Source organism: Sturnus vulgaris, chromosome 6 (genome assembly GCF_052056855.1).
Source record: "Sturnus vulgaris isolate bStuVul1 chromosome 6, bStuVul1.hap1, whole genome shotgun sequence".
NCBI classification, from domain to species: Eukaryota; Metazoa; Chordata; class Aves; order Passeriformes; family Sturnidae; genus Sturnus; species Sturnus vulgaris.
In genome coordinates this window covers 3652176-3667471 of record NC_142248.1, presented here as the reverse complement: position 1 = coordinate 3667471, position 15296 = coordinate 3652176, and the positions used below count along the sequence as shown (strand labels likewise).

Here is a 15296-nt window from a genome sequence, read left to right as displayed (position 1 = left end):
AGGCAGATATCCAGGCAACAACAGCAAGAGAGAACTACATTTCTATACATATATATTTTAACTTGGAAAAATTAAGAAATCAGTAGATTACCACACTCCACAAAAACACAGACTAGAAGCTGACGGAGGGGAAAAGCAACGTGTGAGCTCCAGAAGTGGTCCTCGGGTGAAGCTGCCCTTGGGTTGGGGGGGTGCTGGTTTGCAGAGCCTGGGATGCTCAGTGGTGCTGCTGCCTGTGCCTGGCCGTGGGGAGCGGGGCAGGTGTGGGTCAGCCCAGCTGCATGTTGTACTGCTCGATGAACTCCATGAGGTCGAAGGAGTTGGAGAGCTGCAGGCTGATGGTGTGGCTGTCCAGGGAGGAGGCTCCTGCCTGCAGCGCCTTCTCATAGTAGTACTCGCAGACCTTGGGTACCAGCTGCAGCAGCAAAACATCGGGGTTAGGGGCAGCTGCCTGATACAACTGCAACAACCTGCATGGCCCTGTCCTCCTGCAGTGCAGGGAGGAGATGTCTGGGACATCCTTTGTCTCCCCCAACCCCTGAGGGTCCCTGTCCTTGGGCAGCTGCCTTCCACACCATCCCACCCAGACCCCAAGCATCCTCTGGCCCACGCTCACCCCGTGTTTTCCCTGGTCCCCTGATTGTGCAGCACCCCATGCCTCCAAGTGTCCCCCTCCCCTGTCACTCAATTCCCCCACCTCTCTTAGCCCCCAGGGTACCCTCTCCTTGGGTATCCAGATGTCCATCTGCCCCAAATCCTGAGGGCTCCCAAATCCCCATCTCCACTGCACACTGCGGGTCTCCCTCCTTGCTCATCTAAGCACTCATCTCCCCTGACCCCTGAGGCTCCCCCTGCCCAGTCCCTGAGGAAACTCCATCATCTCTCCATCACCTAGGAGTCCCCATCCCTGGGCACCCAGAATCCCACCGGTCTCAGTCCCCAGGGGTCCCTCTTCAGGCACCCAGACCCTCCATCTCCCACCCACCTCAACCTCGAGGCTCTCCCTCCTGAAAGACCCAACATCCCAGCTCCCCTGGCCTCCATGGGTCTCTCCCCTTCCCTGGGCAGCAGTGGGCTAGTGGTGGGTTTTGGCTATTGCACCTTGACCAGGATGAGCTTGGACTCCTTAGGCTTGTCCTTGGAGAAGGCCTGCCCAAAGCAGAGGTAGATGGTGAAATCAGGGGATCGCCGCCTTTGGCCATTGTAGAAGTCTATCAGTTCTGTGAGGCAAAACAGAGCTCAGTTTTGGGGTGAGCCTGGGGGAACAGAGGGGCTGGGAGGGTTTGGACGCCTGTAGAATCCTGGGGCTGGCTCCTATGAGCCCCAAACCAGGCTGGGCAGGAAACAACACGTGGGGAACTGCAGTGACACCCCTACCCACCCGTGCGAAACTCGCTGAAGTCAAAGATGGGCGTTTCCTGGTTCCGGTAGAGCAGGTTGGGTGGGGGCTCCTCGCCCCCTTCGAGCTGTTGGGACAAGGCCCAGAACACCTTGCACTTCTCCCGGCGGGTGGCGAAGACCTTGGAGGCGCGGATCTCCAGCTGCAGCCCCGCGACGCCCAGCAGATCCTCGGTGATGCGCCGCTGCTTCCCGTCAGCCACGCTGGCCGGGCTGGGGAAGTGCACCACGTGCCAGGGGGAAGGCACCTCCGCCAGGCTGGGGGGCTGGTAGGTCAGCAGGCAGTGGCTGCCCCCAACCACCTCCCGATGGAACTCCTTCCCCCGGTAGTAGATGGTGACATCCAGGATGCCATCTGCACCAGGAAGCGATCAGCCGCCGCATCCTCCAAACCGAATTGTTCCCCCTCCCCAAAGCACCCCCCGAGCACGTTTACTGTTAACAATCGAAATAATGATTTATAGCTATTAATAATTAATTAATAATTAATAACCCTCACCTGTGTTAGCCCGCAGCAGCTGTGGCTGTGGCACAGGGCTGGCAGCAGGCACCAACAGCGTCGCCTCCGCCGCGTACTGCACGGGGACCGTGGCCTCCGTCAGCTGGCACGGTGCTGGCACAGCCCCTGCAGCAAGGGGACACGGACAGCATCGGCATCACCGCTCCAGATGGAGCAGGTTCGGGCTGCTTTGGCACCCACCCTCTTCCCACCCCATTATGGCACTCCCACAGCCAGGGCCAGATCCTGCCCCAAGGCACCCACCTGTCTCCTCCGGTGGCACGAGGCCCGCTGGTTGGTAGGTGTCCAAGGTAGGCTGCTCCACCGTGGGCACCCATTCTTGAAATGTCGTGGGAGGGAAGCAGCTGTTTCGGCTGATGTCTGCATAAGGCTGGAGCAGGGTGTCCTGGTGAGGCTGGAGCAGGGTCTCCTGATGAGGCTGGAGCAGGGTCTCCTGATGAGGCTGGAGCAAGGTGTCCTGGTGAGGCTGGAGCAGGGTGTCCTGGTGGGGAATGTCCTCTGCAGGGAAATCATCTGTGGGGTCACTCACCCAGGCAGTCACCAACTCTGCACCCCACGAGCAGAGCTGTGCTCACCTGCACAGGATGTGGCCAGCAAACAAAAGTTGCGGGGAGAGATGTCACACTGCTGCAGCAGCTCCTCCAGAATCGAGAGCTGTGTGGGGTCGGTGCTTTCTAAGGGGGAGCACAGTGGGTAGGATGTCTCACAGCCACAAAATCAGCCCCAGTTGAGCCTAGTGGGTGTCGTCCCACAAAAAAAGATTGTGGGACTAGTGCTTACCTGGGACGGTGACTGCTGAGGCCACGTCTTGGGGGTGGAGCTCCAGCTGGCAAAGGAAGGAGAATGGGATCTTACTGCTGTGGTTCCCAGGCACCCAGCCTCCCCCAGCCCACTGGCCAGGTGCAGGGCTGCAGTTTGGGAGCAATGCTTGTGGAGTGACAGCAGGGAACCCCCTGGTCTGCTGTGCCCACCCAGCTACCTGCAGCTGCTCGTGTGCCACCTGCTGGGCCACCACAGGGTTCAGGATGCTGGAATCTCCCTCCTTGCTGTCCTGGAGGGCGGCTGAAAGGAGACCACCTGGAATGGGACGTCCTGAGATTGCCCACCCCACCCAGCACAGCCCCTCCATGGGGCGAGGCTCACCTGAGACAATGGAGAAGACCTTGTGGGGGTCATCACCACGCTTGGAATGGTCGTATTCCAGCTTGAACATCTGTGTGCTGCTCAGGGCACAGCGGAAGTTGGTCTTCCACTTGGCCGGGTCCTCGGAGCCTTCCTCATACCGCCCACTGACCTTTGCCCAGGCCTGGGGGTGCAGGGAGGTGAGCATGGGGTCCCTGGCTCCGTGAGCATGGAAGTTTCCAGGGATGACTGGTCTTCCCCCCGCCTTCCCAGCTCCCACATCCCACCCACCTCGAAGACCGCAGCTCGCTGCTGGTCACCATCCCATGTCACACACCTTGACGACCCCGAGGCCGCTGCTGGCGACCCCCACCCCGCCCACCCTGAGGATCCCCACGTCCCACCCACCTTGAAGACCTCCAGGTCACTGCTGGTGATGTCCTTCCTGGCGTTGTGCTTCCAGGGGACGCGGAAGATGGTGCGGGCAGAGTCGATCCAGCGCAGCCCCCGGTAGGTCCCGCTGTCGATGGCGTTCAGCAGCCACGGTCCGAACCGCAGTTTCTGGGCTTCCCTGCGGGCGCGGGACCGTCACCGCGGGGACCGGGGCCACCCGACAACGGCGACCCGGGGCGGGCCGGGGGTCCTGGGCTCCGCTTACCCCTCCTTCTCCGCCGCTGCCATGGTGCCGGGTCCGCAGAGCCGAGCCGAGCCCTGCCGTGCCGGGTCCGCAGAACAGGGCCGTTCCGCGCCGTGGAGGGCGGTAACCTCGGCGCGGGGGCGGCCGCCTCCTGCCGGATTCTTTATCCGCCCCTCCAGTTTTTCTGGAAATCACGTGTCCCTTCCGAAAGTGAAACTGCCCCGCTCTCGGCGGGGCGGTGCCGCCGCTCCCGGAGTGCCCGTGGGATGGATGCTCCGGCCCCGGCGACGCCGCTGCGCAGCCCCGCGCAAACCCCTCTCCAGACTATTAGTAATTTATAAATAAATAAACCGGACCTAAGGCTGAGCGGGGGACTCCTGGAGCGCAGGGGATCGGCCGCACCCGCTCCAGCCGGGGCTTCCCGGGGCTGGAAACCCCCGGGCCGTGTCCAGATGTTTGTTTTAATCCTTCTCCCGGCTCTCTAGGTTTGCGCGCTAAGGCCGTGCTGCCAAAAATGACAAACCAATAAAGGCCAAAGTGCGGCGGGCAGCGCTCGGCACCGAGGCAGAGGCGAGCCAGCCCCTGCCTCCGACTGGAGGAGGGTCAAGGGCAGCAGCAGCCACCTCCCGGCTCTTCCCGGAGCCCTTCGAGCTCTGCGGGGAGCCGTGAAACCAACCCGAACTCCCTGAAAGGCATTTCCAGTTCCTTACCCAAGGACCAGCAAAGGGTGGAGGGGTCAGTGGGGCTGAAGCACGGGACTGCAGCCTTTTTCCCAATGTGCTGCTTGAGGAAAATTCTTCTTTCCAGGAGTTCCCTACTGCCTGCTAGGCACTCTACATGTTTTTTCAGAACACTGCCTTTTGTTTCCCAGGAAATTTCCCACTTCCTTCCTAAAAAATCCCCCGTTGCTCTCCAGGAATTTTCCCAGTCACTTTGCGGGCTATTTCCTTCTTATTTCCTGGGAAATGTCTTTGTTGCTTTCTAGAGTCCTCCATTCCTGTCTACGATTTTTCCGTCTGCTTAGAGGATCTCCGTTGCTTTCCTGGGAAATTTCCCCATGACTGGAAAGCTCACATAGTTACAATTTGATGGGTGAAGGTGTGGGTGTCAATGTGTTTGAAATGGGTCCCAGTGTCTCTGCTGGCTTTGGGCAGCAGGGTTGTTGCAGAGCCCGGCTCCTGACACACACAAGGGAAGGCACAGCCTGAGTTTCTGAGCTTTGGGGTAACACAGGAGGTTCAAGGGGGGAAGATGTGGCAGGCGGTTCGGGAAGGCTCTGCCTTCCCTGTGCCTCAGCCAATGGGCAAAGGAAGAGGGCAACCTGTGGCCGGGAGTTTAGGATAAAAGGAGGAACCTGGAAGCCCTCTGGAACCTGGAGGGAGAAAATTTCACAGGTGTGTGCCCTGATGGACTCTGTCCCTCTATTCGAGTGAAGCTGGAGAACTCCTCTGCCTCCTTTTTGGGCACAAACTTCTGGCGTTTGTGGGATTTTCCTGGCAATGGTGACTCGTCTGGGTCCGGCAGGAGGAGCTGGCAGCGCCTGGCCCGGTTTTGGTGACCGGCTCCCTTCGGCGCTGGCCAGCAGCAGGAGATTGATGGGGTGCCCGAGACTGTCCAGGAGACAGGAGAGGCGGATCAGGAGTGTCCGTGAAGACTCCCCAGGAAAGGACCACTGGACATGGATGCCCAGAAGGGGCAGTGAGAGAAGGTTGAGGAGAGTCTCGGCAAATCTCACAGGTGAGTACAACCTGGGGGGGCAAAACATGGCAGGATGCTCAGGGTGGGCAACAAAGGAAAGTCAAAAAAGGGTCTCGACTATAGGGATGATGATCCCAAAATACCTCCAGAGGGTGCTTTGGGAGAATGTTGGGAGGGTTTGCACATTCTCTCAGAGGCAGTTAGGGATATGGACGCCCAGAGGGGGCCATGAGAGGCACCGAGAAAGGGTCTCCAGAACAGGCACTTGTGTTGGTTTGGGAAAGGTTTGAAGGGGAGCGTGGAGAAATATGGTTAAGGCAAATAGCAGCGGGAATCTGTGATAAGGAAAGAATGCTGAGGACTGGGAAGCTCTCTGCCTTATCTTCAAAATCTGCGGTCTAATACAGGGCCAGCTGCAATTCGTTTGTATTCCCGGCTTCCAGGAGAGGGAAAACAGGGAGGCGTTGTTCCCACACCCCCACCCCTCGCCGGGCCCTCATGGAGCCAGGGTGGAGGGTTTGGGTTTGTCCCCTTACGGTTCAGGGTTTAGGGGGGTTCTCTGTGCTGAGGAGGGCCGAGGCCCGGTGTGAGGGTTCAGGAGGGGCAGCAGGGCTGGGCCCCTGGGGAGGTGTGGGGTGAGCCGGGGATGTGACAGTCGGGACAGTGACAACCGGGGCCGTGACAGTCCGGGGCTGTGACAGTCGGGGCTCAGCCCGGACCGTGCCCAGCCCCTCAGGCAGCGGCTGCAGCGGCCCTGGGGCTGCGGGATGCTCCGTCCGTCTGTCCGTCCCTGGGACACCCCGGCTGTGCCTGCCGAGCTGTGCCAGCACCTGCTGCTGCCCAGAGCTGCTGGTGCCGGGACAGTGGCCCGGGGGCCTGGACGGGGGTGCTGGGGGTGTGTGGACACTGCGGCTGGATGGGGAGCGGCGGGGTGGGCAGTGTAAGGTACAGCGATCTGCTTTGGTATACGGTGTAAGACACAATGTGTCACCAAAGCCTGGCCTGATACAAGAAGGGATTTTGTTTGAGTCACTGGGAGGTGAGTGATTTTGCAAAGAATTTGGGAGGTTACGAGCCCACAGGCAGCAGAAGCAGGGGCTGGAGAGGAGGCTGAGTGGGCCCTTCCAGGAATTGTTTAGAAAGGCATATCAGGTATATAACATATATGAAAGAAGGGATGAAGAAAAGGTAAAAATACAGGCAATGATAATGGCAGTTTTTGCAACTCCCAGTGGGAAAAAGTGCAGGGAGCCCCAGAACCAAAGGGAAGGGGGTGGCCACCAGGACAGCGATTGGAAGCAATCAATGTGCCATTTGTAAAAAAGAACATTAGAAATGGATTGTTAAGGGTGTCAGGATCTGCTGTGGTGCCAGGGGCTCACCACACCAGAACCCTTGCTGAACTGACAAGTGTTTCCTACTGGACATGGGAACTTCTCTGTCTGATTTGAATTTTATGCCAAACGGGGAAGAATTGTTCAAATGTTCTTTTGATAGCTAGGAAAGATGAGCAGGTGCATTTTATTCAACCATTATTGGTGAATCTGTATGTGAATTATCACTGTGTGTGATCTTCACAGCTTTGCCCATTCCCTTCAGACACATTCCGAAGACCCGGAGGGACATATCGCACACGAAAATGTGCCAGGACAGAGACGTGTTCTACATTGTCCCTTCTCGTCATCCAGTTTGTGCCTCTGCTGCTTCTGCTGTTAGGAATCGCTCCTTGAAAGACGAGCGAGAGCGTCTTTCTGGGTGCATTGCACTGAGTCGAGTGCTCGCTCGGGACTTTGCTCTCGGGGCCAAGGCAAGAGGGCGTGCTTGCCCGCAGAACTGAGAACACGCTGTTGGGCAGAGCTGAAACTGACCGCCGGACTTCAGCTCTCGCCGGACGGCAGAAGGCGAAGAACGAAGCCGCTTGCGAGCGGCGCAGTGCAGCGAAGAGCACACGAGCAGCCAAAGAGCTCCTTCACAATCGCTTTCACTTCTCAGTGCTCTTGCTGCTTGGAAAAGCAGCACACAGCCGTTGCACGCCAGGGCAAAAGCTGGGGCAGTGCCCGTCCTCACTCCTTCGCTGTGCTGTACTCCATGCAGCTAGAGCGAAGCGAGAAGGATGCGAGGAAGAAAAAAGCGTTCTTAAAGTAGCCCCCTGGCAGCAGCCCTGAAAGGGCGCATAACACACGGCGTCTCGCTGCCCTCCGTTCTACATACTCGCGGCTCCCTCTGCCGACTTGCAAAAGTTGCTACCAGAGCAGAGGCGGCCAGATTGAAGAGGCAGTGCCTAGGTTCACCTTCTCCTTACTGCACGTAAGCCACGTCCAGCTCCTCGCTGCACTCTGGATTTCCCTTCTCCGCGGCACTTACCGTGGTGCTGTGTGCAACTCGGCGCCTAGAAGCGACCGCCAATGCTTTCACAGCGGGCTGCAAGGGAACCAAGGAGCAGCACAAGCAGCAGTGCTTCAGCTTGCTCCTTCCGACTGCTAAGGGCACTTGGGAAGGCAAGCGAGAGTCAACCACCTTCCTCTCCTAGTAGCCTCTAACGTGGTGCACACAAGCACGGGGCTTGTGCCGCTTCGTTCACCGCCCTCGCCCACGCCTGGCGCCGCTTTCACTTGCCGGCGGCCAGAAGCTACCATTCCCAGGTGAGTTCTCTGGCTTGCTCAGATCCTGCTGCAGAGGAGCCAGCTCCTCGAGAAGAAGATGAATGGAAGGACCAGGGAAGGAAGGAAGGAAGCTGGGGAGAGTCTGCTTCACATCCCTGCCCCTGCCAGCCTGGTTATGATGTGCTGCTGTGGGGTGCTGCAGGCTGCTCCCCCCGAGAGCTCAGGGTGCAGAACCTCAGCGGTTCTTGAGGTCACGGGGGTTACAGAAAGTCATTTGGGCTTACCTGAGGTCATGGAGTCCCTGAGAGGGGTTATTTGAAGTAGTTTCTGGATACTTGATGTCATTGAGTCACTGGTAGGGGATACGTGAGGTCACTTGGAATTACTTGCATTTTGGGGAACCCAAGTCATGGTATTCCATCCCTCCAGAGCACGGGAAGTGGTTGGAGAGACTTACAAAAGGTTTCTTTCCAGGAAGTGCCCAAAGCTGTGAAGCATTTCTCCATCACAAGATGACTCTCATCTCTCCATCAGTTCTGAAGAAATATGGAGTTCCATTTGATAAGGTGACACAGGAGGCTGGAGAGTCCTTGATAACCTTTCCTTACAGCTGCCATGCTGGCTTTAACCATGGCTTTAACTGGGCTGGATCCACCAACTTTCTTCTCTTTGGTGGGTGGAGTACAGGAAGCAGTCGGGGCTGTGCTCATGTTGGAAGGACACGTGAGGATCTCCATGGATGTGCCTGGGAGGAAGCTCCAGCCAGAGCATCACAAGCTTTGGAAAGCTGGGAAGGAGTGACTGTCACTGACCATGCTCTTCCAAGCCCAGAGGCAGCAGAGTTCCTTAAAGGGGACCTCAAGCCCAAAGTCAAGAATGGGAAACGGTGCTGAGGAGATGGGAACAGAAGAGATGTGTCAAGAGGAGGTGGGTGGGGGTGGGACAAGAAGCATCCCCAAGCACTGCACAGGAACAAAGAGGCACAGGGTCTGCCTGGAAGTGCCTCAGGAGCTGAGGGAGGCTGAGGCCTTCCCTAAGGAAGAGCTGAGCTCCACACAGCATGAAGAGGACATGGCAGAGCCTCCATGGTGAGACACCTGTGAGGGAATCTGTGCAGCAAGGTGAGCAAAGGCTCCAACTTCCAGATCGTGTGGACTCGGCCAAACCTGAAGAATTGAAAATGGCGAAGCTTGAGGAGGAAGAAGCTCCAGACCTACAGGACTGGACACAGCTGCACATCCCTCCCAGCCTGGAGACTGGGCCTGTGGTAAGTGTGGGACAGTGATCCTCTGCAAGCCAAGGGGAAAGGACCATTCCAGGTTCTGCTGGAAAAGGACCCTGGGTTCACTACTCCAGAGTTAAGAAACCTTCTGCTCCTGAAACAACTGTAAAAACAGAGACTGATGCAGGAAAAAAAAGCTTTAAATGATTCCTCTTTTGTGCCTAAAGAAGTGTTCAGGATAATAATTATTTTTCTTTGCATAATACCTGACTGTACAGGACACTACTACTGTTAGATATTTATTACTGTCCATTATTGTTTATTGTTATTATTGTTATTGTTAATTACTGTTAGATATGTACTGTTATCAGATATTTATCCTTTAGATATTTATTTACTATTAGATATTTATCTGTTGTTAGTTAGTATTGTTAGATACTTATCTATTATTAAATACCTATTTAGACGAGATATTTAGAAGATATTTAGGAGAGAATTGACAAGGTCAAGGCCTTGTCAAGCCTCTAAAGGGGGGAAATGATGCCTTGGGTTTTAGCTTTTGTATTTTTCAGATTCTCTGCTGCTTAGTGTGTAACTCTGAAACTTTGTGTTAGGTGTTAGTTCTCTTCACAGGGTGGTTGGACAGAACAATTAATTCCCAGCTAGAGAATCAGGGACACCCAGTACCCAAAACCATCAACAACGGTGAGGGAAAGGGGGCAGAGACTTCACAGTCTGGGGCTGTGCTTGGACAATTGACCCCAATGTGTAGAGAAACCAAAACTTAGAGAAGTGTAAAAACTCGAGACTGGGATCCATCCTGGATTTGATCTGTGTGCAGCCCTGGCCTGGGTCTTGCACTGCCCAAGGTGAATCCTTTCCATAAATTCCTGTTTTATTCCTTTTGTTCTGTCTGGTCTCTGTTCCAGGTCAGCCTTTCCAGGCACCAGTTCAGTCCCTGAGAGGGGTTAGTGAGGTCACTTGGGGGATACTTGAGGTCATTTTGGGGTTATTTGAGGTCATTGAGACTCTGTTAGGGGTTATCTGACGTCATTTTGGGGGTTACTTGAGGTCATTGAGTGCCTGTAGGTGTTACTTCAGGTCATTTGGTGATTACTTGAGGTGATTTGGGGTTACTTGAGGTTATTGAGACCCTGTTAGGGGTTATTTGAAGTCATTTGGGGGTTTCTTGGGGTCATTTAATCCCTGTTAAGGGTTGAGGTCACAGGGGTTACGTGAGGTCATTTGGGGGTTACTTGAGGTCATTGAGACCCTGTTAAGGGTTATTTGAGGTCATTTTGGAGTTACTTGAGGTCATTTGGGGGTTTCTTGAGGTCATTTAATCCCTCTTAGGGGTTACTTGAGGTAATTTGGGGGTACTTGAGGTCATTGAGACCCTGTTAGGGGTTATTTGAGGTCATTTTGGGGTCACTTGAGGTCATTGAGGGCCTGTTGGGGTTACTTGAGGTCATTTTGGGATTATTTGAAATCATTCGGGGTTACTTGAGGTCATTGAGACCCTGTTAGGGGTTATTTGAGGTCATTTGGGGGTTACTTGAGGTTATTTGGGTTGAACAGGAAGCCCAGTTAGCACAGATGCTGCCTTTGGACTTTGCTGTCCATAACACCCAGCCAGGCCTGCAGGGACAGCTGGACAGGACAGCCAGGACAGCTGGACAGGGCTGCACCCACCACACCCAGGTCAAGGTCTCTGAAGCCCAGGGAGTTTTGGACTTCTCAGCTGGAAGGAAAGGATGGGAGAGCTGGGCTGTCAGCAGCCACAGCCACGGACCTCTGGGGATGAATGGACTCCTCTGAACTGTCCTGGTCTCCTTCATTCTCTGTATTTACTCTGTACTTGCCACACCTGGTGCAGCAATCCCTGTGGAAAAGTCAGGAAGGGGTCCTTCAAATGGTCCAGGTTGTTAAATGTGGCTGGGTTAATAAGAATCAGGGTTTGTAAAGACAAATTGAGAAATAAGAAGAGAGGGGATCGAGAGGAAAGCTCCTGTCTTTACAAACAATTTGATGGGTGAAGGTGTGGGTGTCAATGTGTTTGAAATGGGTCCCAGTGTCACTGCTGGCTTTGGGCCGGGAGTTTAGGATAAAAGGAGGCTGCCCCCTCTGGATCCCGGAGGGAGAAAACCCCACAGGTGTGGGCCCTGATGGACTCTGTCCCTCTATTCGAGTGAAGCTGGAGGACTCCTCTGTCTCCTTTTGGAGCATAAAGTTCTGGCGTTTGTGGAATTTCTTGACACTGGAAAGCAAGAAATTATTTCCCAAGAAATCTCATTCATCCTCTCCAGGCAATTCCCCCTTTGCATTCTGGGAAATTTCCCCTCTCAGAAATATTGTTACTTTCTTAAACAATGTCACTTCTGCTTTTCAGGAATTTTCCAAGTATTTGAGGCAATTTCCTCCTTGCTTTCATGCAATTTCCCTCCTTTTATTTCTAGGCTATCCCCCTTATAGCCTTGTAGGAAATTACTTCATTGCTTTCTGGAAATTCCCTGAATATTTCCCCGTTTGCTTTCAAGGACTTGACCCTAGTCCTTACATGGAAATTCCTACATTGTCTCACAAAAAAATTTCCCTTTTTTATCCAGGCTATTTAGGACAGTTTGTGTTGCAGGAATTCCCCTCTTGTTGCCAGGGCCTAGGGTGGGTGGAGGACCCTCTGCAAGAGGAGCAGGTGGGAAGAGCATGGAGTGGTGCTGGCTGCTGGCTCCTGCCCCAGGGACAAGCAGCACCTGCAGGGAAGGGAGCAGAGGCATGTTTATTTACTTTCATTCCTCAATGCTTCTGTCAATGCAGAGGAGTTTCAGTTAATAGGTGATTAATTAAATTGCTAGGAATTCCCCCATTTTAAACTTTTTTTTTTTTTTTTTTTTTTTTTTTCTTTTTGCAAGCAGGACCTGCCTGCCTGGAGAGGAGGGTACCTGTCCTGCAGAGCCACAGCTGTTGTCCCCTGCCACCTCCCCAGGTCCTGCTGGCTCAGGGACATGTCCAGGAAGCTAGAAATCAGCCTCATTTAGGTCACCAGCTCCTGCACAGTGGAAGAAGAGCTGGAGATTTCAGGAGCAAGAGTCAGTTTTACAGGGAGGTTCTTAAAAGCATCCCAAAGGACGAGGAGCGCTTTCCCTGAACCTCAGCCCTTCACTGCACCAAATTTTCCTTCAAATTTAACCTCACCATACAAACCTGCACCCCACACACACCCCTGCAGCCAAAAGCCACCCAGTTTCAGGGGACCATGCTTACAGGAAGAAGGGCAAGCTGAAAGCCCACAAGTTTTATCAGCAGTCTCTTTTGGGGATCCTCCGTGTAAATCAAAAAGCAGCAAGGAAAGGGGCACCTTAAAGAAAAAAATAAAATAAACCTTTCTCTTTTAATCCACCCAAGGGAAATCCAAGAGCAAGAGCAGCATCACAGCACTACACACAGCACAGACATCTATCATTGCCTTTGCACAGATTCATTCCCAGATACACGGAGAAGTCATTCAGAAAAAAAGAAAGTTATTCACATATGCAAAGTGACAAGTAACAAATCAGCCACAAAACAACTTTTTCAAAGAGAAAAAGGATGCATCAAGGAAGAAGGCCCTCAACATACAGGTTTCACAAAAACCTAACCCAAGAATAGTGAGACAGAGATGGTTTTCTTTTCAACATTAAAAACAAGGATATTATTAAAATTAATTTAAATACACATTCAAAACACAAACACCAAGCAGGCGCCTGGAGAATAAAGCAAAAAGAAGGAATGAAAAGTGAATTCAACCAGTTTAATTTCAACACCAAAACTGGGTAGGTTGCACCAAATGGAATAAATAACAGAGAAGATCACACTGGGTTGGTAGATCTCACACTTAAGATCCTTTAAACTAGAATTAATTACATAGCCCAAGAGAGTACTGAATGAGGAATTCCTCTGACAAGTGATATTAGCTGGGGCAGTGTCCCTTTGACAGAGCAGGTTGTAGGTGTGGATTTGCCCCCTGCCACCCACCACTGATCCCCACCCCAGGAGCAAACAGGATGTTCTTGTGATGCACAGGACTCACCCCCTCAAGTGATGGCCACACAAACAGCTCCTTGCTCAGAAAATGTGACCCTCTGCCTCTTGCACACCCGCTGGCTCCAGGCACACCCAAGGCAAACATCTGAACACAATAGGACCTTGTGCTCTCACCTGGCAGGGTGAGCCCACAGGTGCAGCATTTCTACTGCAGCTCCACGAGGTTGGGCAGTGCCAGAACTGGAGCCAGGGCCTCCTTCCACATACATGGGGGTCAGGCTGGGAAAAAAATCAGGTCAGCTGATCTACACCTGCAGCCACAGCTTTATCACTCTAGGGGTGGGCTGGCTGAAGGAATGTAAGTGGCTTCTTGTTTGGTTTTCCCCCCCCACAACCCTGAATAAAAAAAAAGAAATCAAAACCCAAACAAACAAACAAAAAAAAAACCAAAAACCAAAACCAAAATAGAACTAAAGAAAACCCCCACAAAACAAAAAACAAAAAGCAAAACCAAAAAAAAAACAACAACAAAAGAAAACCCCAAAAACCACCCCAGAACAAAAATAACTTGATCCCAAGTTCCTCTCACTTCCATGCTTGTAGCCAAGCAGGGAAGCACCTTTGGACATTCATGTGATCCCACAGACATGTTCCCTATAGAGCAGACACCTTATTTCTGCACCTCACCCTGTGCCTGTGACACCTATGAGGGATATCCCTTTGCTTTAAAACAAAAATAATTACAAAATCAATAGGAACAATCAGAATTCATTTAAGTCCAACTAGTTTTTAAAAAGGGAGAAGGGAGGACTGAAGGTTTGCAGGCCAGGGAACTTGTCAAATCCAGCATCCCACCCCTGCCTCCAGCAGCAATGAGATAAGCCCCCTTTGTGCAGCATTCACTCTTGACCGAGGTCAGCAGAGCCAAGGAGGTGCTGAGGGGACACAGCTGCCCCTCCAGCTCCTCCTCAGATGGCTGGCAGCTCCAGGTAGAAAGGGAAATTGAGGTGGACGAGGGTTGAAGTTATTTCTTTCCCATCTCTCCTCCTCCCCAAGACTGAGACTTCTGGGTCTGCAAGCCCAGTCTGTGCTTACCAGTGTCCTTAAGAATGACAATTTAAAACCAAAAAACGGGAAATTAAAAAGAGACAGAGAGAGAGAGAGAGGAATAATTAAGTATTGTCCGTGGAAGGAGCGTGAGGGGCAGGTTCCAGACGGTGGCAGAGGAGGGACTCTGTCCCTGCCCGCGCTGGCCCCTCTGGGCACCGGCTCCCTTCGCGTCCCTGCGCGAACCCTTTGTGCTGTTGCTCTGACATCGACCGACACGGATGGCGAACACGGGGATGAATCCAGCGCTGCAGAGGGCGGGAGGGCACAGGCAGCCAGCCCGGGGCTAGGCCCGGCGCTTGGGGAGCATGTCCAGCAGGAATTCCGCGATGCCGACGAAGTAGACAACTTGTGCGATGCCGAAGAGAGGAGCAATGACCAGGGCTCGGCAGTAGGCCCCTTTGAAGAAGGCCGTGGGCCCTTCCCTCTGCCAGATCTTCCTGGGGAGAAAAGGCACAGACAGCTAAGTGTCCATCCCACCCCTCCACCGTGCCAGGAGAGCCCCTGGCCATGCCCTGCCTTTCTGCCTCCCTCCAGAGACTAAACCAGGCCAGCGCTGTTGCCTGGCACAGCCTCCACAGCAAATCACCCATCACCGCCCAAGTGCTCTGCAAGTGGCCATGCAGGAACTTGCCCCATCCCTACATCTGGCTAGAAGCAGGAATGGCTGCCTGAGTCTGCAAGTACAGCTAAGACAACCCCATGCTTGCATCAAGAGGTCCCCCTGCTCAAAAGCTCCACCCTCAGCATGGGACAGAGACAGATGGCAACAGATTCTGGCTACAGAGAAATACAAAAGCAGAAAAAGTCCCTTCATGTTTTGAAGCAGCCAAACCATAGCTTAGAGAGGATCAAAGAATAAGGCAGCTGGGGACAGCCCAGTCTGCCATTGCTCCTGTAGACATTGTGCAGAGCAGTCCCAGGAGGGATCTCAGACTCAATACTGTAGGATTTTCCAACAGCAGGGGC

The 15296-nt window shown here is 53.7% G+C and overlaps 2 protein-coding genes and 1 long non-coding RNA gene across 7 annotated transcripts in view; 1 reads left to right on the top strand and 2 right to left on the bottom strand.

Annotated features, from left to right (window-relative positions):
• Nucleotides 1-35: 35 nt before the first annotated feature.
• IRF7 (interferon regulatory factor 7) lies at nt 36-4166 on the bottom strand. 3 transcript variants are annotated; one of them, XM_088166735.1, is made up of 11 exons: nt 3699-4166; nt 3449-3611; nt 3062-3224; nt 2898-2995; nt 2699-2744; nt 2494-2592; nt 2162-2416; nt 1898-2023; nt 1382-1753; nt 1102-1220; nt 36-415 (listed from the first exon to the last, which is right to left on the bottom strand). In XM_088166735.1, the coding sequence occupies exons 1-11, from the start codon at nt 3719-3721 to the stop codon at nt 269-271; spliced, it is 1611 nt and encodes a 536-aa protein (XP_088022861.1). In that variant the 5' UTR covers nt 3722-4166; the 3' UTR covers nt 36-268. The 3 variants fall into 3 exon arrangements, 2 of the variants coding, with proteins under 2 accessions (XP_088022861.1, XP_088022862.1); XM_088166736.1 differs by having other exon boundaries at nt 2898-2980; XR_015804390.1 differs by having other exon boundaries at nt 240-415; nt 986-1220.
• Nucleotides 4167-5291: 1125 nt separating this feature from the next.
• On the top strand, nt 5292-13759 carry LOC148223284 (uncharacterized). The gene is made up of 2 exons (XR_015804385.1): nt 5292-5414; nt 12113-13759. It is a non-coding gene; the product is annotated as an uncharacterized LOC148223284 (long non-coding RNA).
• The window catches only part of SLC25A22 (solute carrier family 25 member 22), a 51326-nt gene continuing 48599 nt past the window's right edge, over nt 12570-15296 (bottom strand). For all 3 annotated transcript variants that reach the window (XM_014873608.2, XM_014873607.2, XM_014873604.2), the window contains exon 10: nt 12570-14767. In XM_014873608.2, coding sequence (XP_014729094.1) covers nt 14614-14767 — 154 coding nt within the window. In that variant the 3' untranslated portion in view covers nt 12570-14613. The remainder of the gene's footprint in view (nt 14768-15296) is intronic.